We start from the raw sequence: 23,452 nt of genomic DNA, 5'->3' as shown, positions 1-23,452 counted from the left end.
GATGGGATAAAAAATAAGTTTATTTTAATGTAGCTAAAAATCAACTATGAATTCCTGTTTAAAGCTTTCCATTAAAATAAATGTTATTTATGATGACATACTTCAAGTATATGCACATTTTCTTGAAGTTCAAGATCTGTCTGCAAGCTGAGTGACTCAATTAGTATGATGCCCGGTACGTTAGATAGATTGTGAGCCCGCCAGGACAGATAGGGAAAATGCTTGAGTACCTGATTGTAAAACCGCTTAGATAACCTTGATAGGCGGTATATAAAATCTTAATAAACTTGAAACTATATAATGCCTTCTAGCACTGGTTGATGAGTTGGTTGCTTATAAGTGCAGCTGTACAATGGAGATCTTCACTTGGAGGACTTTTTACAAACATGTTAAAGTATTTTGTAGTGTTTTGGTTGCACTAACTTGCGCATTAATGAATTTTTTTATTATTGTTTTGAAGGCGTGTGTCGGCTGCAGAATATGGGTATTTCTGATTTATCCAGCTAGTGCGTTATGATTAGTGCATGATAACTGGATAACAGACCCCCCCCCCCACCTTTTTACAAAACCTTGAAAGCAGTTTTTAACGCAGGCTGGCACGCTGAATGCTCTGCGCTGCTCCCAAAGCTCATAGGAACTCTTATAAGTGTAGCGCAGAGCATTTAGTGTGCTAAAAACTGCTTTTGTGGTTTTGTAAAAGGGGGGGGGGAGAGTTAATGCAAAGGACTGTGTACCTCCTACATAGGCGAAGGTGAGGGGGAATGGGACTTGTATATCGCTTTTTTGTGGTTACACATTCAAATCGGTTTACATATATACAGATACTTATTTTGTACCCGAGGCAATGGAGGATTAGGTGACTTGCCAGGGTCACAAGGAGCAGCGCCGGGATTCGATCCCACCACTGTTTGAGGCTTGTGCAGGATGAGGACAGCGCTTGCAGGGGTGCGACAGGGACAGAACTCACGGGGACAGGACGGGGGATGGAGATAGATCCCACAGAGACAAATTTGCTCCTGTGCCATTATGGAAGGCATGGAACAAAACAAGCATAGATGGCAACACCAGTATTTGAAAAGCAAAGCCAGTGCTGGGCAGACTTCTATAGTCTATTACCCCAATCATGGTTGGAGAGATTTGGATGGGCTGGAGTGGGGCTTCGATGGTTCTTCCGTAGTTGGAAAACAAAGCTAGTGCCAGGCCAACTTTTACGGTCTGTGCCCTCAGGATGGCGAGGAAAAGTCAGGATCAAGTACATATGTGTAGTTTCACATCTTACCTTATGCTATGAATTTGTCTCTTTGGGCAGACTGGATGGACTATGAGTATACTATGTTACTGTGTTTTGGTAAAAGAATCCTTGAATGTCCCTAGTGTGCAGGGACTGTACATGGATTGCTGGGTAGCATCTCTAGCAGTACGTTTCACTGCTTTGGAAAGTGAACTTGAGATTATAAGCTGCTCTGTGTGCAGTCTAAACCCTGAGTTGAACAGCAAGGCTTGTCTAATCTAATCTAATCTGTGGTTTATATACCGGTTCATCTCCCAGTGGAGCTTGACTCGGTTCACATATAATTAAGACTAGAATACATAGCAGAAAACATAGAAGGAAGAACTAATTAAAAACTAAAATACATAAGAAAAGCGTAAGAAAAATAACTATAATATTATCATTTCATTGAAACTGTAGTTAAACCATTTAAAGATTGCGAGAACATCAAAGTTTTAAGGAATTTACGAAATAATTGCAGCTGGCCTAATGGAGTCAGGAAGTTCATTCCAGATCTCTACAAACTTGAAAACAAAAGATCGACTGAATTTCCCAGAGAAGCTTGAAGATTATGCATGTGCATTTAAACTGGATCTTAAAGCAAACTGGGAGCCAGTGAAGCTTTATCAACAAAGGGGAAACATGCTCATACTTCCATTTCCCAAAAATGAGCTTAGCTGCAGTATTCTGTATTAACTGAAGTCGTTTTAGACTGCCCTGCTTAAAGCCCAGATAAACTGAGTTACAATAATCTAGCTGAGAAAGCACAGTAGATTGTACCAACAATGTTCTTGATGGAAAAAAGAGCCCAAGAGCTGGTCTCGATGGGCGACTATAACGAGGGGCTGGATGGCCCAGGTTGGTCGACTATGGAGAATCAGCTTATAGGTGATGGGAAGGGGTGGGGAGGGGTGGAGGAGGAACTGGGCATGATGGGAGAAGGTGGAGCAATATGTGTCTCTGTGATTCAGGGTCTTTCCTGTTCATCGGAGGCAGCTTTGCAGGTACCGTGTTCCTTGCTCTCTTCTCTGTCTAATTCCCTGTTGAGCCTTTGCCCTTGCATACCTGCTAATAGTTTGCTGTCTCCATGTCTTCATTCATATGGGATGGGGTGGTTTGCAGGGCAGGAGTTGCTGCAGTTGTCGCCATCTGCCTGTTGGTTTGTACCGGCCTCGGGTGCTGCACGTGCCTGGGGCCTATGGATGAGCGCCGTTGGGGTTGTGGTTGCGTTTGTTGTTGCATTTGTGTGGATGGCCGAGACTGTGGGGTAGTCAATTTCACCAAATTCTGCCTCCTCAACCTCTCCGTATTGCTTTGAGCTGCAGCGGTTTGGGATGTGATCTTGCTGTCTGTTGGGGTGCGGATTGCTTCGCACTGTGGGTGTCCTGGTGCTGGCTTGAGGGCGGGAATTTGTGTTGTTCTCCCGGGCGGGCGGTGGTTGCCTGGGGGGAGCAGTGCGCCAGGCCTCTGGTTCAGCGGGCGTCCCCCGGTCTCCAGCAGCTCCCTCCTGTTGTGCAGCTGGCGGTTCTGGCCGTTCCAACAGTGCGCGGAAAGGGTGTGCATTTGGGGACAGTTGCCTCATTCATGCTTACATGGGGCTTGTTTCGTGCAGTGGGCGGCGCTGGGTGAGTGCAGTGGGGCTCACGCTTGCTGCCCCTCTCCCGGCCGCCTTAGCAAAGGATCCTGGATCACTGGGGGCAGGAGTGGGGGTGCTCGTTGTGTGCTGCCTGTTTCTTTGCAGGGTTGCCGGGGTAGGGGGTGCCGGGCTGCTGTTTTTGACTGCCTCGTGGGCGGCTGCTAGGCCTTTTGGTGTGGCAGTGGGGCGGATTTTGGCCCCCTTTTCCTCTGTACCAATATATTATACTGAACTATAAAAAAAAAATAAATAAATAAAACCGAAACCAAACCTCATTGAATCAGGTTCCTCAGCCTGTGCCTGATTGGGGGGGAGCTTGGGGCGTGGTGGATACAGATTCTGCCTTGGCCCCTGCAGTGGGGGGTTTCCTGCCTTGTGGCTCCTCTCAGTGGCTCTTGCACGTGGGCGCTGCTCTTATGCGCGGGCTTCGGGTCCGTGCGGCAGGAGTCGGGCTCCTTCTGTTGGAGGGCGGGTGCCTTGGTGGCAGGTGGGGGAGTTCGCTCTGGTGGCTCCTTGCTCTAGGGCCTTGTTCCCTCTTCTCTATGGGCTTGCGGACTCCTAGTGAGTCGGCTCCTTCACCTTCTTTTCCTTATTTCCTGGGGCAGGGGTCCAGATGGGAGGGGGGACTTGGCCTGGGAGGTGGGGATGACAGTAGGGGATGAGGCCACTGGCGGGTGTTCTATCGGGTGTGGATGCTTTGGGAGTGGGTCTGGGGCGCTTCTGGACAGTTGCTGCTGCTCTTTTGGTTTTGTTTCAGGTCTGGTGATGGCTGTCTCCGGGGATCGTCTCTTCTTTGCTGGTGGTCCGTGGACAGAATATCGGATCCTTTGGAGCCAGCGTGCGACGGGGTCAGCAGGCTTGGTGGTTGCTTCGGATGGCGCCACTGCCTCCCGGGTTCCTATTTGCTTCGCTGCTGAGCAACGGCTAGGACTGTTAGAGCCGTTGGTGGCTCTGCCCCTGGACGACACGGATTACAGCTGGGGGTCAGCGGACACATTGGTTGCTGTGAACGGCGCCATCCTTTCTTCCAGTCTGGTTTTGGGATCGCTGAGTGACTGGTGGTTGCTTTGAGGGCGCCACTGCTTCGGTGGCATGCCCTTTTGCCAGCTGTCTGCAGGACATGGAGTTGTTCTGTGGCAGCAAAATGTGGCTTGGTTGGTGGCCTGGCTTCCCCTTGGGGGATTGGGCTGATCTGGTGCTGTGGACCCTCCGGGAGGACAGGACCGGGCGGTTCTGTGGTCTCTCCGGGGGGGGCGGTGCTAGGACGGTTCTGTGGACTCCTCGGGGGGGCAGGACCGAGGTGGTTCTGTGGACTCCCGGGGGGGCGGGACCGGGGCGGTTCTATGGACTTCCCGGGGGGAACACCCAGGGTGGTTCTGTAGACTCCCCGGGGGGGCAGGACCAGAGTGGTTCTGTGGACTCCCCGGGGGGGCAGGACTGGGGTGATTCTGTGGACTCCCTGGGGGTTGCAGGACTAGGGTGGTTCTGTGGCCTCCCTGGGGGGGCAGGATCGGGGTGGTTCTGTGGCTCCTCGGGGTTGCAAGACTGAGGTGGTTCTGTGGCCTCCCTGGGGATGACAGGTCCAGGGTGGGGTTCGGCGGCATCCCTGAGGTGGGAGGACTGGGGTGGTTCTGTGGACTCCACGGGGGGGGCAGGACTGAGGTAGTTCTGGGCCTCCCCTGGGGGCAGGGCCGGGGGTGGTTCTGTTAACTCCTGGAGGGGAGGACCCAGGCAATGGTTCCGGGGACTCCCGGGAAGGGCTAATGCTGGCTTGGTTTGGATGGTGTCCTTGGGGCTAGCTGGGGTAGGTTCTTTGGTATCCAAGGATGGGGCGAGCTTGAGGAGGTTCTGGTGATCTCCTTAGAGCACGATTGGGAATGGGTATGGTTTAGAGACCTCCTAGGGAGGACTAGGTCAGTCTGGGGGTTTTCCAGTGCGGGCTGGGTGGTGCTGGTTGCACGCCGCTGGTGGTGCAAGGCGTCGGCCTGAGTTCCATGGGTTTGCAGTGCCCTCCCCCTAGGGCGAGGGGTGGTGATGGATGGTTGGTGCTTGTCCCGGATGGAGCGGGTGCTCCTGGTTCGTGGGGGGTGCTGTGGCTGAGGGGCCCTGGTTCCGATGCTGAAGGACTTTATTCCCTGCCCTGCAAAGTGGGGCTATTTCGGGGTGCCTCGGTGGCGGGTCGTAGTTGGACTAGGTGTTTGGTGGTTTCTTGGGGGCAGGGGCCCAGGTGGTGCGTGGGCTCGTTGCTGGTTGGTGGGTGTTGCGGAGTTGCTATCATGGTTCCTCTGGTGATTGGCTCCTGTTTGGTTGTTTTCATATTTCGGGCGTGCGCTGACTTGTGGTTGGTCTGGTGGTGGCAGGAGTGGGTGGTCCTGGTTCTTTGGGGCGCGGGCCGTATGGGGCCGGTGTGATATAGGGTGCGGTCCAGGCGCCTCGGTCTGCGACCCTTTCTCTCCCCCTTCCTCCTTTGGCTGGCTTGCCGCTGTCCGTGGCGCTGTTCTTGGGTCGTTTTGGGTAGGCAGGGCTAGGGTGGTCCTGCAGTATCTCGCATTAGCTCTGGGAATATCCGTTCATTACCTGGTGGTGGGTCCCGTCCTGAGTTTATGGCCATCCCTTTTTGGACTTGGGGTTTTATTCGGTGGCCCCGTCGGGTTGGAGTAGAGTTGTTCGGTGCATGCCCGGGTGGGGCTGTGTCGGGGGGAGGCCCATTTTGGATTTGGTTAGTCTCAGTCGGTTCCTTCGGAGACTTCTTGGGGCAAGACTAGTTTGCTGGATTTGGAGCCGGATGCGGACGTGGTATTCCTTGTCACCCCTCCGGTGTATAGGTGCGAATTGGGCTTGGGGTCTTAGTCCTGGTTCTTCGGGTTCTCCTGGCGCCTTGTTGGCGTTTTTGCGATCGGTCGGATCGGCTCTCTTTGTGCTTGGTGCCGGTGGGGGTGTGCCTGGGTGTGGGTCGGCCGCTCCCTGTGGGGGGATTGCCCTGCGGCTGTGTTCTGTGGTGCCTTCCCTCCAGTTTTTCCAAGCTGCTATGCTGGGCAGTTGGTGCCTTGGGTTACAGTCTGGAGATTCAGGGGCAGGGGGCTGTTCTGGTGATGTCCAGGGCTGTCGACTTGATTTGTCTCACTTGGGCTTTGTGGACTGTTCAGGGGGTTCCTCCATGGGGGAGGTGCGGGGCGGGCAGAGTCCTTGCCGTCCTGTTAACAAGGTGGTTTCAGCAGGGTTTGGGTCTCGTCCTTGGGGGTCCGATTCTGGGTTTCGGCCCGCCCTCCTGGTGGGTCCTGGGGGCTTTGGGGTTGGGCTTGGAGGTCAGCTGGCCTGGGTTGTGTCTTTCTGGGCTTCTGCTTTGTTGACGCCTCGTGATTGGCTAGTGCAGGGGTGTCCAATGTCGGTCCTCGAGGGCTGCAGTCCAGTCGGGTTTTCAGGATTTCCCCAATGAATATACATGAGGTCTATTTGCATGCACTGCTTTCATTGTATGCTAATAGATCTCATGCATATTCACTGGGAAAATCCTGAAAACCCGACTGGACTGCGGCCCTCGAGGACCGACATTGGACACTCCTGGGCTAGCGGGTGTTCCATTCTTCTGGCGGTGAGGCAGGTTTGCCTGTCAGGGGTCATGTGTTCTGCTGCGGGTTTTCACGGAGCGTGGCTAGGTTTGGGGCCACAGGTGGTGTGAGTCTTCCGCCTTTTCTGGAAGGTTTTTCGGGTGTGCAGGCTCATCAGTGTGCGAGTGGAAGGGCGCTGATTTGTGGCGGTTCCAGTGCGGGGTGTTACTGCTGGCCTTGTCCTGGGGGTAGGGGATGGTTCTGGCTTTCCTTCGGCCATTCTTGTGGTCTTTATCCCTTCGGGCTCCTGGGTTTGGGGGTTCAGTCCAGGATTCAGTGGTGGTCCAGGGTGGTGGTCTGCCGGTATTACGCATGAGTTTGATGGTTCCGGTTGGGTGGGCTTGATTGCCGTCGGTGGTGTTCTTGGCGGTGCCCCTCTGGGGGGATGATGGCCTTGTGGTTGCTCAGTCGCGGAGCTGGGGGGGGGGCTTTTCAGTGCCTCACCTTCCTGGGGGTCGCAGCTTTGTTTTTGGGTGGGGGGGCCTGTAGTTTACAGGCCTGTGGCGGTGATCCCGAGCTACAAGCTTTGGCTCATCAGAAGATGAGCGGTTATGTTGTAGTGTGATCAGATGAGGGATGACGTCACGGGTCATGTGACCCGGCAGGGGGGGCATGGAGGTACATGCCTTACCCCCGCAGGCTCATCCGGGGATGAGCCATTAGAGGGAAGTGAGCTCAGGGGAGCTAATGGGCTTTTAGCCACGTGTCACGAAAAGGGGCATGGAGGTCCATGCCACCCCCTAGACTCTTGCTTCATGGCGGGGTCAGGTGGAATTTAATTTTGATTTGTCAAAATTGTAATGTTTTGTAGCTCAGGAGGTGACGCAATTGTGAATTGCTTATTTACTTCTTGTCCCAATAAACAAAGCTGCGGCCTGGTTATGACCATCAATAAGAGTCTGTGGTTATTTAAGGTTGTCATTACTGTGGAGGTGATAAGGGATCTGATAAACTGGAAAGCTTGGAGATTGGTGTACATAAAGGTAAGGGGGCGATGGGTGAGGTGGGGCGACAACTGGGCCATTCCAGATCCATACGTTATAGTGATCTGACCTTTCTCAACATGCGCTTGTCCATGTAAGATTCCAGTGATGAAAACACGTGGCCTGTCATTTGGCAGCAGTGAGCAGATTCCTTCACTTCCTTAGCATGTTGCAAACCAGAACTGTAAAAAGCCTTTGACCTCTGCATTAGTTCATTTCACATGTCAGCCTTCTGGCTTTGACCTAGTGTAAAGCGATATCTCTGTGGTGTCAAAGAACATAGCTGTCAACAAGTTGGCAGTGTGGAAGTGTTTGATTATGTCAGCAATTCCTTCCATTCACTTAGGGACTTGGCCTTCACTCCATGTTTACAAGGTTTTCAGGATACTCCTAATGAATATACACAAAGGAGATTTGTATGCATACTTACCTCCATTTTATGCAATTTTTTTGCATGCATATTCATAGGGATATTGTGAAAATTTGACCTGTTGGCGGTCCTTGAGGGACGGGAAGTGAAGACAAAGGGTATATATAGGTAATGCAGTTGAGAGGGAACACAGTTAAAATGGCAAGCATATTAAAAACACCTCTCTAACAATGTATTTTCATACAGTTTTTTCTGATTCTTCAATTGTATACATCAGGGGTGCCCACACTTTTTGGGCTTGCGAGCTACTTTTAAAATGACCAAGTCAAAATGATCTACCAATAATGAAATTCTTTTAAAAAACCCACAAACCAACAAAGTCAGAGAAAATATTAATTATCATTCATATTCTGGGTTTTTTTCAAAGAGGTCATGGCAGATGACTCTATGCAATGTCACCTCAGTAACAACCATACAAAAATAGACAAAACCCTCCCTTTTTACTGAACCACACTAGCAGTATTTAGCACTGCTTTCAATGCTCATAGGTTCCCTGCGCTAAAAAACGCTATTGTGGTTTAGTAAAAGGAAGCCATAGTGCAAAATATAGACAGCAGATATAAATTCTCAAAACGGACACATTTTGATCACTAAATTGAAAATAAAATCATTTTTCCTACCTTTGTTGTTTGGTGATTTCATGAGTCTCTGGCTGCACTTTCTTCTTCTGACAGTGCATTCAATCTTTCTTTCTTTCTTTCAGCCTCTTGTATGTTTCCTCTCCTCCAGACCTCATTCTCTCCCCCAACTTTTTCTTTCTGTCTCCCTGTCTCCCTGCCTGCCCCCTTTCTTTCTTTCTCCCTGCCCTCCCCCAAGCCACTCAGTTTGCTGCCACCGCCATCGGGGAACAGCTCCTAAACCACCGCCACCCCAAGCTCTCCCTGCAGAAGCGTCGCACTGACCAGCATTCCGCTCCCCGACGTCAATTCTGACATAGGAGAGAAAGTTCCGGGCCAACCAGACATTTCTCCACATTCCATCCAGCCTGAGCCCCATCTCTCCTTGATCCAGCATTTCCCTTCTGTGTCTGTCAGAATTACCATTCCACCTATTTTCCAGCATCACCCTTCTTTGTGTCCATCTCACCTATATCCCTATCTCACCACTTTTTCAGAATCTTCATTTGTCTTTGTCCTTGTCTTTACTCCATGTTCACCATTTACCCTTTCAATGTCTTTATCTCCCCCCCCTTTTTCAGCATTACTTCTATGTCTCTATTTCACCTCCTCTTCATGTCCCCTCTGTATCTCTATCCTTATTCAGTAGGTCCTGCTTACCCTTTCTCTTCTTTGTGTCACTATCTCCATTTTCAGCTTTCTCCCCTTTTCCTTTGTTACTACACCCTGTAGCCAAAATCTTTCCACCCTCCCTCCACTCCGGCCCAGCCCGGTATGAAATATTTCCTTTTGTTTCCCTCCCCTCTCTCTTTCTCTCTCTCGTTCTCCTCCCTCACCCACGAGTCCTGCATCTGGCCCTCTCCCTTCCACCTGCATCCAGCCACACACCCTGCCCTGCGGCCCTCTTCAGCAACTCGTCAGCAACGGTGATCAAGACAGGCTGCCGACATTGAGGCCTTCCCTCTGTGAGTCCCGCTTTTGTAGAAAAAGGAAGTTGAAACAAGCGGGACTTGCAGAGGGTAGGCCCCGACGTCAGAAGCTTGTGTCGATAGCTGCTGCTGAGTTGCCGAAGAGAGTCGCGGAGCAGGGGGTGTGGCCAGATGCAAGTAGAAGGAGAGGGCCAGATAGGAAGGCTGTAGAAACTCCGGAGCATGACACCGACCCCAGCCAGGGTGATTTCTTTTTCAGGCTGCTGCCGCCGCAACCACCCTCCCCCCCCCCCAAAATGACAAAAAACAGACTAAACTGGATGCCCGGCATCGGCGTCTTTGACGTCGGGGAGAGGAAGGCTGATCGGCCGGTAGATTGGCAACACGAGTCTATCAAGGGATGGGCTCCGCGATCGACTCACGTTGCCTTTCCGATCTACCGGTTGATCGCGATCGACGTATTGGGCACCCCTGTTATACATTATAAAGCTTGAAATGTTAATAAAGATTTACAAAAAAAATAGGTTATTTTTGTTTCCAACAGTTTACTTTTAACTGAAGCTATTCCATACAAAAGGAACAGCCTAGGGATGTTTGAGGTCTAAAATGTCACTCAAAAGGAGAAGTTTATAAATGGCCAGATGCTGATCCCCCAGGTGGATACCTGAAGGAACCTTGGGGTCATGGACACAGGCTGAGGTTTGCACCACAATGATTGGGCAGAATTGTGAGGGAGATATAAAATAGGGGTGTCCAAAAAACAACTCCCCCCCCCAAAAAAAAAAAACAACAACAACCTAATAGCTGTGAAAGAGGACCCAGTTTGATTCAGATGGGAACCCAAAGGAAACTGCTAGTCCAAAGAAAAATAGCAAAAAAGGTCCTATTTTTTAAAGTTGCCGTTTACCGTATTTTCACGCAAATAACACGCACCCGTATAAAACGCGCACACGTGTATAGCGCGCAGAAATCACGCTGATAAGCACAAAAACTTTGGTATAACGCGCTCACGATTATACCGCGCATGCTGCCCGACTCTCCGTTCACCCCCCTGACTTCCGTGCACTGCCCCGCCTCTCCGTGCGCTGTCCCGACTCTCCGTTCACCCCCCCTGACTTCCGTGCACTGCCCCGACTTTCCGTGCGCTGTCCCGACTCTCCGTTCACCCCCCCTGACTTCCGTGCACTGCCCTGAATTTCCGTGCGCTGTCCCGACTCTCCGTTCACCCCCCCCTGACTTCCGTGCACTGCCCCGCCTCTCCGTGCGCTGTCCCGACTCTCCGTTCACCCCCCCCTGACTTCCGTGCACTGCCCCGCCTCTCCGTGCGCTGTCCCGACTCTCCGTTCACCCCCCCCTGACTTCCGTGCACTGTCCCCCCTTGAAGGTCTGTCCCCATCCTGAAAGCCTGATGCCCCCCCCCCGACGTCCGATACATCCCTCCCCCCGAAGGACCGCCGACTCCCCAACAATATCGGGCCAGGAGGGAGCCCAAATCCTCCTGGCCACGGCGACCCCCTAACCCCCCCCCGCACTACATTACGGGCAGGAGGGATCCCAGGCCCTCCTGCCCTCGACGCAAACCCCCCTCCCCCCAACGACCGCCCCCCCCCAAGAACCTCCGACCGCCCCCCCAGCCGACCCGCGACCCCCCCTGGCGACCCCCACGACCCCCCCACCCCCCTTCCCCGTACCTTTGGTAGTTGGGCCAGAAGGGAGCCCAAACCCTCCTGGCCACGGCGACCCCCTAACCCCACCCCGCACTACATTACGGGCAGGAGGGATCCCAGGCCCTCCTGCCCTCGACGCAAACCCCCCTCCCCCCAACGACCGCCCCCCCCAAGAACCTCCGACCGCTCCCCCAGCCGACCCGCGACCCCCCTGGCGACCCCCACGACCCCCCCACCCCCCTTCCCCGTACCTTTGGTAGTTGGCCGGACAGACGGGAGCCAAACCCGCCTGTCCGGCAGGCAGCCAACGAAGGAATGAGGCCGGATTGGCCCATCCGTCCTAAAGCTCCGCCTACTGGTGGGGCCTAAGGCGCGTGGGCCAATCAGAATAGGCCCTGGAGCCTTAGGTCCCACCTGGGGGCGCGGCCTGAGGCACATGGTCGGGTTGGGCCCATGTGCCTCAGGCCGCGCCCCCAGGTGGGACCTAAGGCTCCAGGGCCTATTCTGATTGGCCCACGCGCCTTAGGCCCCACCAGTAGGCGGAGCTTTAGGACGGATGGGCCAATCCGGCCTCATTCCTTCGTTGGCTGCCTGCCGGACAGGCGGGTTTGGCTCCCGTCTGTCCGGCCAACTTCCAAAGGTACGGGGAAGGGGGGTGGGGGGGTCGTGGGGGTCGGCCAGGGGGGTCGCGGGTCGGCTGGGGGGGCGGTCGGAGGTTCTTGGGGGGGGGACGGTCGTTGGGGGGGAGGGGGGTTTGCGTCGAGGGCAGGAGGGCCTGGGATCCCTCCTGCCCGTAATGTAGTGCGGGGTGGGGTTAGGGGGTCGCCGTGGCCAGGAGGGTTTGGGCTCCCTTCTGGCCCGATATTGTCGGGAAGTCGGCGGTCCTTCGGGGTGGGGGTGCGAGTGGTCCTGCCGGGGGGGGGGGGGATGTATCGGACGTCGGGGAGTCGGCCGGGCAAGAGGGCTTGGGCTCCCTCTTGCTCCGATCGTGGATGCGGGTGCGGGTGGGAGCGCGTGCGAGTGGTCGTTCGGGGTGGGGGTGCGAGTGGTCCTGCTGGGGGGGTGAATCGGGCGTCGGGCGGGGTGGGAACTATGTTTGAAAACTTTCGTATACCGCGCTCACGCATATAGCGCGCGAGGGGTATGCGCGGTAGGTAAAAACGCGTATAACGCGCGCGTTATATGCGTGAAAATACGGTAATAACAACAAAGAACCAAATTCAAACAGAAGAAATGTCAAAACAAGACAGCATCTCATATTAATGTTTTTAATTACATCCTTAAAAAAAAAAAGGAAGACTCTTCAGTTGGTATTAATGATTTTACTGTTTTTATTTTGTTTTGCTTTATTAGACAGCTAATCTTTGACACAAGGTGTAATCGGCCATCTTTTTTTTCTATTTTTATTGAATTTTTAATTCAAATCGCATACATTGTGATAGTAGGGAAAACAATAGAAGCCGCCCCCCCCCTGAATATATAGGAAATGAACTTTTCCTTCATAAAATAATTACACTCGTCCACATCAAAGGAAAATTAGATCCAAGTCATGAGCAAATTATCTACAACAGATAATATGAAACCATGGACCTAATAACTAATGTCAAAGCCTCCTCTTACAGTGTGTTTATCCTCTAGAACAGGGGTGTCAAAGTCCCTCCTCGAGGGCCGCAATACAGTTGGGTTTTCAGGGTTTCCCCAATGAATATGCATGAGATCTATTAGCATACAATGAAAGCAGTGCATGCAAATAGATCTCATGCATATTCATTGGGGAAATCCTGAAAACCTGACTGGATTGCGGCCCTCGAAGAGGGACTTTGATACCCCTGCCCTAGAACAAACTACCTGGACTGTCAATTCTTCCCTAGTCTGAACAAAATCAGTCAGCTGTTTATGGATGAAAACCAAACAATTCTTGCCCTCATTAACTATCAAACAATTACAAAGAAAACATAACAACAAAAATGGCATCCAGGGCCCAGAGCTTTAAGTTTCAAAGCCAGCAACTCCTGGTGCCACTTCTGAGAATTCTTAGCCGAATCAGAAAATATATGAATTTTCAAACCCCAAAACAGCCAATTTTGGTGGGTTTTTAGACATATTTCTGTTTCAATTATGAGCCCCATACCTCTTTTCACTATAGTCTCTTACCCTTTACCCCCTTTTTCCTAAACCAATGCTTCTGCTAACTTGATCTAAATCTTATTGTAGACTGCTTAGATTCCTTGCAGAGAATATAAGACGCTGTATTGTATTGTATTAAATGTAACTTGCCTTAATCATTACGAGTCTACTCATGCCGCTGCTTCTTGTTTCTTATCTCCATCGCTCTGGAATGGTCTTCCTTCTCACCTTCATTCAGAGTTATCTTTTCCAAAATTCAAATCTCTATTGAAGACCCACTTTTTTTTCATATTGCATTCAATACCCTTCTTCCACAGTAGCCTTTTTGGGTGGCGGGGGGTCAGGAGCAGTGCGCACGGTGAACAGTTCTATATAATTGTTCTTTTATACGATGAATATTACCCTGGCCTATTTACTAATGGTGGTCTTTTCTTTTATATTTTATGGGGCTTTTCTTGTAAATTGCTATGTCTTATTGCATTAGTGGGATATCTAATAATTTTAGGGCTCCTTTTACAAAGGTGCGTTCGCGCCTTAACGCGCGGAATAGCTCGCTCTAAAATTCCCCCCGCTTGGTAGCCGCTACCGCCTCCTCTTGAGCAGGCGGTAGTTTTTTGGGTAGCGCGCGCTAATCCGGTGCATGCGCTAAAAACGCAAGCGCACCTTTGTAAAAGGAGCCCTTGGTAAACAGTACTTGTACTGCAAAAGAAGTAGGTTAAATATTTGAGAATTAGGGAACAGCTTTATTGGGGCCTTTTCTCCTGAAACACCTGATGAATTGGGCCTTGCATGGATAGTCATTACTCAAACTTGCCATCTAACTGTATCTAGACAGTGTACTTGATATTGTGAACATTAACTTGGATGATAGTCCCAAATTCAAGTTATTTATATGTAGAAATTGTATTTGTGTAGTATTCTGCATTTTTTTTAAATCTAAACTAAACTAAACTAAACCTTAGGTTTGTATACCGCATCTTCTCCACAATCGTAGAGCTCGGCACGGTTTACAGAGTTAAGATAGAAAGGACCTCCAAAGGAGGGTTATAGGATTAAGTGTAAGGAAGATAAAGGGGTGATAGGGTACCAGAGAGGGGGGGGATGTTACATTTTTGAGAAAAGCCAAGTTTTCAGATGTTTTCGGAAGAGTTGGAGGGAGCTCAAGTTTCGGAGAGGGGATGTAAGGTTGTTCCAGAGCTCAGTGATTCTAAAGGGGAGGGATGTCCCTAGTTTTCCAACATGGGATATACCTTTTATAGAAGGGAAGGGTAGTTTTAATTTTTGGGAGGGTTTGGTGGAATTAGGATTAGAGGAATTCAGAGATAGTGGAATAACGGGAGGAAGAATGCCGTGAAGGATCTTGAAAGTTAGGCAGGCACACTTGAAGTGGACCCTGGAGATAACTGGAAGCCAGTGAAGCTTGGACAGAAGTGGTGAGACGTGATCAAATTTACTTTTTGCGAAAATAAGCTTAGCCGCGGTATTCTGTATCTGCTGGAGTCTGTGGAGAAATAATTAATAGTAATAGTAGTAGTAAATATTTGAGCTATTTATTGTATGGCATTTAAAAGTCTGAAGGGCAGCAGCTTTGAATGAAAATATTTAATAGAACAATTTTTAAATGATATTTCTATGACTTTTTTTCTTTCTTTTTTTTAATATCTTTATTCATTTTTAAATTAAAATCAGTGCATACAGGTCATACAATATCATCTTTCAATAATATTCATGAAAAACATTTTCACCCCTCCAATCTCAATGTAATAAGTAAACCATTCAGTATTTTGTCTGTATATATAATTTAAAAAAAAAAACAATCCCAATATACAACCAGAATCAATGAAATTAGTCAATGGGACCCATGTCAGATTGAACTACTTATTATTGCCTTTTTGATCAGAAAATGTCTTCTCATATTGGTAACATAAGCATAATAAATTCCATCAGAAGGTGAAATTCAGTTGGTCATAAGTTTTTCAATTTTTTTTTTTGTAATCATAACTCTTTCAGTTGTTAAATCAGGAGCCTTAGAAGAAAGATGCTGAAAAATATTCCTTTTGTTTCCAGACTGTCATGTCTGTAACCTCCAGTGTGTCGCTTGCCATATCCCTTCAGACAGGTCCTGTGCTTCTAAGCTGAATTGTTCAGTACAACCCTGGTGTGCGTGGGACTTAGAAATTTTGACCTTGGAAACTGGAGTCAACTGTCTGACCTTGAACAAATCATCGAAGAACTCTGCGCATAAACTTGGCTTTTGAGCTGATTGAAGCAGGGTTATTTTAACCCAATGAATTATGTTGCACAGTAATGTATTCTATGTCAGATCCTCTGACCGCATGAAACCAGTTTTGCAAAAGCATTACTGGCTCTCTGCTTAGAGTAAGAGTACAATTAAAAGCAAAATAGTTTCCTGAGTAGGGTTATCATATGTCTTATTTTAAGAGGACATGTCTTCATTTTGTACTTCTTCAGATATGTCCTCCCAGATTTTTTTTACGTTTTAGGAACATATCCTCTTTCTTTTATGTGCTTATAACCAATATACCTACTAGTGCTACCCGATTCGCTGATTCAAATCGATTCATGATTTCACTTCAGTGAATCGATTCGAATCAATTCGTTTTCCCCCCAAATTGGACTCGTCGATTCTGGGACAACTCTCCTTCCTGGTGAGACCTGACATACCTCCAGCTTCCTAAAGCAGCAGTGGTGGTGGACGGCAAGCAGAGGCAGCGCTGTGAGCAGGCTGCTCGTGGCCTGCCTCGCCAAGGCCTTCTCTCTGCTGCATCACTGATGACATGGCTGAGGGAAGCCCTGGCAGGGCAGGCTGCAAATGGCCTGTTCAGAGTACTGCCTCTGCTAGCTGTCCACTGTTGCTGCTGCATTAGGAGGTCCAAGGGTATGTCATATCACATTGGGAGGGGGTGTTGATCAGAAGATGCAGCACAGGGAGATGGGAGGGAGAGATGCCAAACTGCTGCACAGTCCAACTTTTCTTCCTCTCTCCTCCACCCCTATTGGCATTATGTCTCCCTCTCTCTGTCTCACTGTCCATCTGTCTTGAGAGATCCAGGCATTTCTCCCACATCCAACATTTTTCCCTCTCTCATCCGCTGGATCATATGCAGCATTATTCACCACTGCTCACCAGCCCCATGCCCATTTCTCCCTTTATTACCCCTCTCCAGCTCAATGCCACTTTTCTCCCTCCATCACTATGTCCAACATTCCTCCCCCATTGCATCCCCTTCAATCTGCTCTGTCCACCACCATATCCAACATTTCTCTCTCTCATCCTTCTATTCCCCATGCATCTCTACCTCACTCCTCTCTCTCTCTCTGCCCAATTTTCCTTTCTTCCTTTCCCCATGTGGACCATCTCTCATTCACACACTCATGCCCATCAATTTTCCCTTTCTATTCCCTCCCTCTTATGTCCCGCTTCGGGGGGGAGGGGGGGCAGACCGGAAGGCATTCCTGGCGGGGGTGGCTTCAGCAGGAAGCAGGGAGGGATCCCTGGCTACTGCCAGGCCACGTACCCTCAACAGGCGGCCCGCATACCCCTAATGGTGCGCGTATTTTGTGTTGAGAATCACTGCCTTAGATTACTCTGGAGCCTATCACCTCTTAACTTCATCCTATGCCCTCTCATTGCAGAGCTTCCTTTTAAATGAAAGAGATTCGACTCGTGCGCATTTACATCGCGTAGGTATTTAAACGTTTCTATCATATCTCTCCTCTCCCACATTTCCTCCAAAGTATACAGATTGAGATCTTTAAGTCTGTCCCCATACTCCTTATGATGAAGACCACATACCAGTTTAGTAGCCTTCCTCTGGACCGACTCCATCCTTTTTATATCTTTTTGAAGATGCGATTTCCAGAATTGTACACAGTATTCTAAATGAGGTCTCACCAGAGCTTTAAAATAAGTAATAAAAGAATCAGCTTGAAATCAGAGAGCAAGTGTTTGTTTCAATAAGATTTAGCACAGAAGAGCCCCAGATTATTCATATTCAAATTTAAACCACTGTTCAGCCAATACAAATAAAGTATTTGGGGCACTATTTAGGTCTGAATCAAGTCAAATATGATTCTTCCCTATCTCCTACTCTATATGGATAATTGTTTCTCAAATTTTTATAGCTTGAAGAAAGAATTAGCTAGAACTTTAGAATTGTGGGGTGATCCAATACTATCTAATCAGTATCTTTGGGGCTGTTTTATGGAGTGCAGCCAACTTTTCTATTTAGCATATAGTAAGGGTTCAAATTACAACTCGGTAACTGCAAAGCTGATGTGTGAACTGTTAGGGGTTTTCCTAGAATTTGCCTATGCAGTTGCCACATCTAGGAAAAATCTTTACCACACATCGAAAACATATATATATATATATATATATATATATATATATATATATATATATAGTTTGAAAAAGAAAACCCATAAATATAATTTACCATACTATTATATTGCTGTAAATTTTTATTTTGAAGCTAGTCAGTCGGTACGTTTTTACAGACTCCAACTCCTTCCAAAATTGTTTCCGATGTGTGGTAAAGATTTTTCCTACCGTGTTTCCCCGATGATAAGACAGGGCCATCAAATAAGACAGCCCCCCCTTTTTAGAAAAAATTGTAAAATAAGGCACCCCCCCCCGCAAATAAGCCACCCACCGATACCTGCGCTTACCCGAATCGGGTGGTACGGTGGGTGACTCCGTGTGGTCCCTCCGTCTACCGCGGGGGTCGGCAACCCGCGGCTCCAGAGCCGCATGCGGCTCTTTTCCACCTTTGCCGTGGCTCCGGTAGTGTGTCACGCAGGCATGCATCTTACAAGTCCGGCGTCGCGGCGGGAAATAGCCATGCTGAGTGAGCTCAGCACGTACACAGATGAAAGCCTTGCTTGCTGATTGGTCCGGCGGCCGTGCCGCCGGACCAATCAGCAAGCAAGGCTTTCATCTGTGTAGTGCTGAGCTCACTCAGCATGGCTATTTCCCGCCGCGACGCCGGACTTGTAAGATGCACGCCTGAAAAAGAAATCATCCTGGCCGGGGTCGGTGTCATGCTCCGGAGATCTACAGCCTTCCTATCTCCCTCTCCCTTCTACCTGCTTCCGGCCACATCCCCTGCTCCGCGGCTCTCTTCGGCAACTCAGCAGCAGCGATCGACACAAGCTTCTGACGTCGGGGCCTACCCTCTGCGAGTCCCGCTTGTTTCAACTTCCTTTTTCCACAAAGGCGGGACTCGTAGAGGGAAGGCCTCGATGTCGGTAGCTTGTCTTGATCACCGCTGCTGACAAGTTGCTGAAGAGAGCCGCGGAGCAGGGGGGTGTTGCCAGGTGCAGGTAGAAGGGAGAGGGCCAGATGCAGGACTCATGGGTGAGGGAGCAGAAGAGAGAGAGAAAGGATAGAGATACAGAGGGGACATGAAAGGGTAAATAAGGCATCCCCCCGAAAATAAGCCCTAGAGCATATTTTGGCCTTCCAAAAAAAATAAGACAGTGTCTTACCATCGGGGAAACACGGTAGATGTGGCAACTGCATAGGCAAATTCTAGGAAAACCCCTAACAGTTCACACAGTAGCTTTGCAGTTACCGAGTTGTAATTTGAACCCTTACTATATGCTAAATAGAAAAGTTGACTGCACTCCATAACATAAAACAGCTCCAAAGATACTGATTAGATAGTATTGGATCACCCCACAATTCTAAAGTTCTAGCTAATTCTTTCTTCATAGCCAGTTAGGATTTCAGGATATCCACAATGAATATGCATGAGATTGATTTGCATATACTGCCTCCATTATATGCAAATCCCTTCCATGCATATTAATTGTGGATAGCCTGAAAATCTGACAGACGAGGGAGTACTCCGGGACCAAGTTGGGAAATACTGGTCTATTAGACATATTTTTTTTACACAGGGAAATATTGTAAGTTTCTCTTAGATTTACTATACATAATAGTTGTCTGAGTGGGGGTCGAACAGTAGAACAATAGAGGAGTCAGAGTTGAAGATTTGGTGTTCTGATTCCACAGCCCTGGTTACCATGTCCTAACTCCAAGGTTCAGTCCATGCCAATTCCTTGCTTATAAACTAATTATTTCCTTCCCTATTCCACAGTTGCCAAGTAAATTAGCATTGAGCTGCAGTAACCGCTGCATCGTCAGGGCAGCATGTACTAATTCTGATGGTTTGCCTCATAGCATAACTTATCAAATGGTCTCATTACTTATTTTTTTCTAGAATATGAGTTGAACTGTTTCTGCTTATTCTTGCCATAATTCTGACCCATTGCCCATACTAGAATGGATTACCCAGATCTCTTTCCCAAGTTATTATATACTTTAGTCTAAAGAATAAATCTTCTCTGCAGTTCTTATAGGCTGGAAATCGATCACTTTGTTTTGAAACTCATAGGTGATTTTTCTCTCCAGGTGTATAAATGATCCAGAAAAGAATTCTTTTTTTTTTTTATTTTTATTAAATTTCCAAACTACCATTGTGCAAACAAACAATTTCAATATACATAATATTACACAAAATGCACATTAAACTTATAGACATTAATGCACAACTAATAATCAGAAAAAGTACATACCTACAGGAAATCTTCCATATATTCCCAGAATGAAATTCCAATGCAAAACCCTCCCACCCACTCTGGATGTGTATGCTTAAGGGTCAATAAAATAAAATCAGTTATCATTCCTTATAGAACTTAAGTCAATGGTTCCCAAACATCCATAAATTTCTTATACCGTCCTTGTTGTACGGCCATCGAACGTTCCATATTAAAAGTATAACAGAGAGATTCCCACCGGAAAGTGTAATTTAACCTATCCCAGTTCTTCCAATTCTTCAAAATGAGTTGAATGGCAACCCCTGTCATTATAAAGAGAAGTTTATTATTTCGAGCTGGTATTTGACTTTTAGCTCTCATTAACGCACCGAACAAGATGGTATCGTACATCAATGCCTCTGGATTTTCTAATAAATTTTGGAGATCCACTTGGGATCAAGTGAACAATTTAAGTATCAAGGGACAATAATATAGTAAATGATCCAAAGTCCCAGCTTCAAGATGACAATGAGAATTCTTGGCTGTAACAGAATGCTGTACTTGGAGAAATGGAAAATAGTGACTCCCAACATAAATCAAATCATTGTTGATTATTAAGTGATATATTTATGGTTATTTGTATGGATATGTTATCACACTTATTATAAGTTTAAAAATGAATAAAGATTTAAAAAACAAAAAAAAACAAAAACCAAAACATTTTTAGTAACCACTCTCAAAAAAAAAAAAATTTTTTTTAGTTCAAGTTTAAAAAGTAGTAAAACTTCTGTCAGAGTAAAATAGCTCAGTGTTTTCAAAGCCAGTCACTCCCACTCCTGTATAATCTGGAAAGGATAGTGGGAGGAAAGACTAAATTATTAGTTTACAGTTTTAGAGAGGAAGAGAGTGTGTAATTCATAATCCATTTACTTAACATTATTGCAGACTATACAGTCAGCATATGGGACTATATTCATTCTTCAGCAAGCGCCTCGGGATCTGCGTAGTGCCCTCCAGTTGGTTGTCCTTCAGGTCATAATGCTCAGTTTTCAGCCAGCTCTGCTCTAATATATTCCACGCTGGAATAGTACTTGCTTGATGTTATATTAATAGTTCCCAGCCCTCTCCTGGAGACCAGTTGGGTTGTTAGGATCACCACAAATGAATATGCATCAGATTTGCATACCTTGAGTTTCCACTGTATTTTTTATGCGTATTCACTCAGGTAATCTTGACAATCCAGCTGGCTAGCTGTGTCTCCAGGAGAGGTTTGGAAAATACTGCATTATTATACCAGATTTGGTATTTTCAAACCACAGTGTGTGTTATCCTAAGTGTGGCTTCCTAGCAGGCTTTTTCTTAAAGGTAGAATTCAATCTACGGGTCAGAAATATCACAGAAGAGACAAGTTAATCTAATCATGTATTTTTTTTAACGAGTATAATTTATGGGCAGACTGGATGGACCGTTCAGGTCTTTATTTGCCGTCATTTACTATGTTACTATGTAACTTCTCTACGGATTCTTTACAGGCTGCCCAAAGTTGGGCACAGAGCCCAGATCCATGTGCATACTTCTCAATTAGATGCTAACGACTAATTCGTCTCCAAAGAGGCTGCAAATTCTATTTCCCAGTGTTTTTTAAATTTACACTTCGCTATGTATGAGCATTCTATCGCTTGATAGTTAGTTATACATAATCTTAGGCTTTCCCATCTGCTTTTGATTTTCACATTTTGCTGCAGTTAACATTACTGTGTGTTCTAATTTATTAGGTTTCCTTTTTCGTATCTAAAATATTAATATAGACAACATATCACGGCTCTGTGCGCATTTATTGATTTTAATGGAGCGGTTCTGTTTTTGAGCATTTACTGCTTGCCTCCTTCACAGACATTACATTTTATTAGATTGGGGGGGGATTCAAGCTGATTGACAGGTGTCTTCAGAAACAGAAGCCTGCAAAAATAAGATATTTATGAATAACAAAGCCTGTCTTCAGAGAAGCCTCTCAATAAAGTATGTGGATTGATATATTTTGTGGAATGGTTTAGATTAAAGCGTCTAGACAAAAAGTTTAAAGAAAACTGAGTAAGCCTGAGTAATATTTTCTTGATGGGTCTCGCTGACTGTGTTGCATCTTTTCAAGGCTTTTTGTTTTCTCTTTTTCAGAATGCAATGAACCTGCCACCTGACAAAGCAAGACTGCTACGCCAATATGACAATGAAAAGAAATGGGAATTGATCTGTGACCAGGTAATTAAAATGTAATAGAGACTATTGCTTATATGCAATATGTAGGGGAAAAAAGACAGTCCTCTACATATGGCAACCACAGAAAATAGAGTAGAGGCAGACCAGACAAATTCTAGAACAAGGGTTTTATTAAACACAAAACAACCTGATGCAAATCTATGCCGAAACACAGAAGTGCCTGCATCAGGAGTCAACAATTTTAAAAAACCCAAACATTATAATTATTATTCATTATATCTATTTTATTGAAATTATACATGTGGTTTTATTTTCATTATTTAGGGGGGGGTGAAAATGTTTGTTGTTGAATTATTTGTATATTTAAAGTGCTTTTGTTTGATTCGTTTATGTTTAAATTCAATGTATTGCACTGTTAATAATTGAAAACTAATAAAGACTTACAAAAAAACAAAAACAAACCCAAACAAAACCAAATGATATATATGTCTATAATAATAAAATGGTAAGCGCGCATGCACTCTAAAGCCATGTTCCCTGTTCCGTCACCAGCCACCGATCGCCTCCACAAGCCGGGACCGCAGCCAGCCGCTGATCTCCCTTCTTCCAGTGGGGGGGGGGGTCTCGGAGGAGAGGGATCGCGGCCGCTCAGCGCCCCCACCAAGGAGCCCAGCAACTTACCGCCCCGGCTCTTAAACTGACCCTGCCGCCCGGGACCCGAGTCCTTTGCCGCCCCCCCCTTCCCTTCCCGCGGGCCCAACTACAAACCTGGCAATTCCAGCAGTGTGTGCAGCAGTCTTCACACGCTGCTTCGGGCCCTTCTACTGCCCTGATTTACTCTGCCGCGTCTCTGATGATGTCATCAGGGACGTGCCAGAGTAAATCAGGGTAGTAGAAGGACCCGAAGCAGCGTGTGGAGACTGCTGCACACGCTGCTGGAATCACCAGGTTTGTAGTCGGGACCGTGGGAAGGGAAAGGGGGAGTAGAAGAAACGCTAATGCTGCTTCACAGGGAACTGGTGTGGGGGGAGGGAAATAGAGGGGGAGGGAATGCTGCTTTGGACAGACAGACAGACAGAGGGAGGAAGGGAGACAGAAAGAAAAGAAGAAGGACACAGGGGCAGGGAGATACACAGAAAGACAGACAGACAAAGGGGGCCAGGGACAGAGAGACAGCGGGAGTCGCGTCAGGAGGGGTGCGGGATGCGGCAGAGGGAACTTTTTCAATGGGTGCAACTGGGCGGCTGTCGGGAACCTCTGATCAGGGGCAGAGCAAGGTAAGTGTATCATAGGGATAAGAAGGAGGAGGGGGGAGAAAAAGGAAGGGACGCCTACTGCTGGACAGGGGGAGAAGGAAAGAGGTGCTGATGGACAGGGGGGGTGAAGAAAAAGGAACGGAGACCTAAT

The 23,452-nt window shown here is 47.8% G+C and overlaps 1 protein-coding gene across 5 annotated transcripts in view; it reads left to right on the top strand.

Moving 5' to 3' along the window:
* FMNL2 (formin like 2) overlaps window positions 1-23,452 on the top strand; it is a 459,967-nt gene that overhangs the window by 188,513 nt on the left and 248,002 nt on the right. For all 5 annotated transcript variants that reach the window (XR_004539577.1, XM_033945820.1, XM_033945823.1 and 2 more), the window contains exon 2: window positions 22,004-22,087. Coding sequence is in view for 4 of the 5 variants with exons in the window: in XM_033945820.1 (XP_033801711.1) it covers window positions 22,004-22,087 (84 nt within the window). In the remaining variant the exon portion in view is untranslated. The remainder of the gene's footprint in view (window positions 1-22,003; window positions 22,088-23,452) is intronic.

Source organism: Geotrypetes seraphini, chromosome 5, assembly GCF_902459505.1.
Source record: "Geotrypetes seraphini chromosome 5, aGeoSer1.1, whole genome shotgun sequence".
NCBI classification, from domain to species: Eukaryota; Metazoa; Chordata; class Amphibia; order Gymnophiona; family Dermophiidae; genus Geotrypetes; species Geotrypetes seraphini.
The sequence above is the reverse complement of the archived record's forward strand: the minus strand, read 5'-3'. Positions and strand labels throughout refer to the sequence as shown.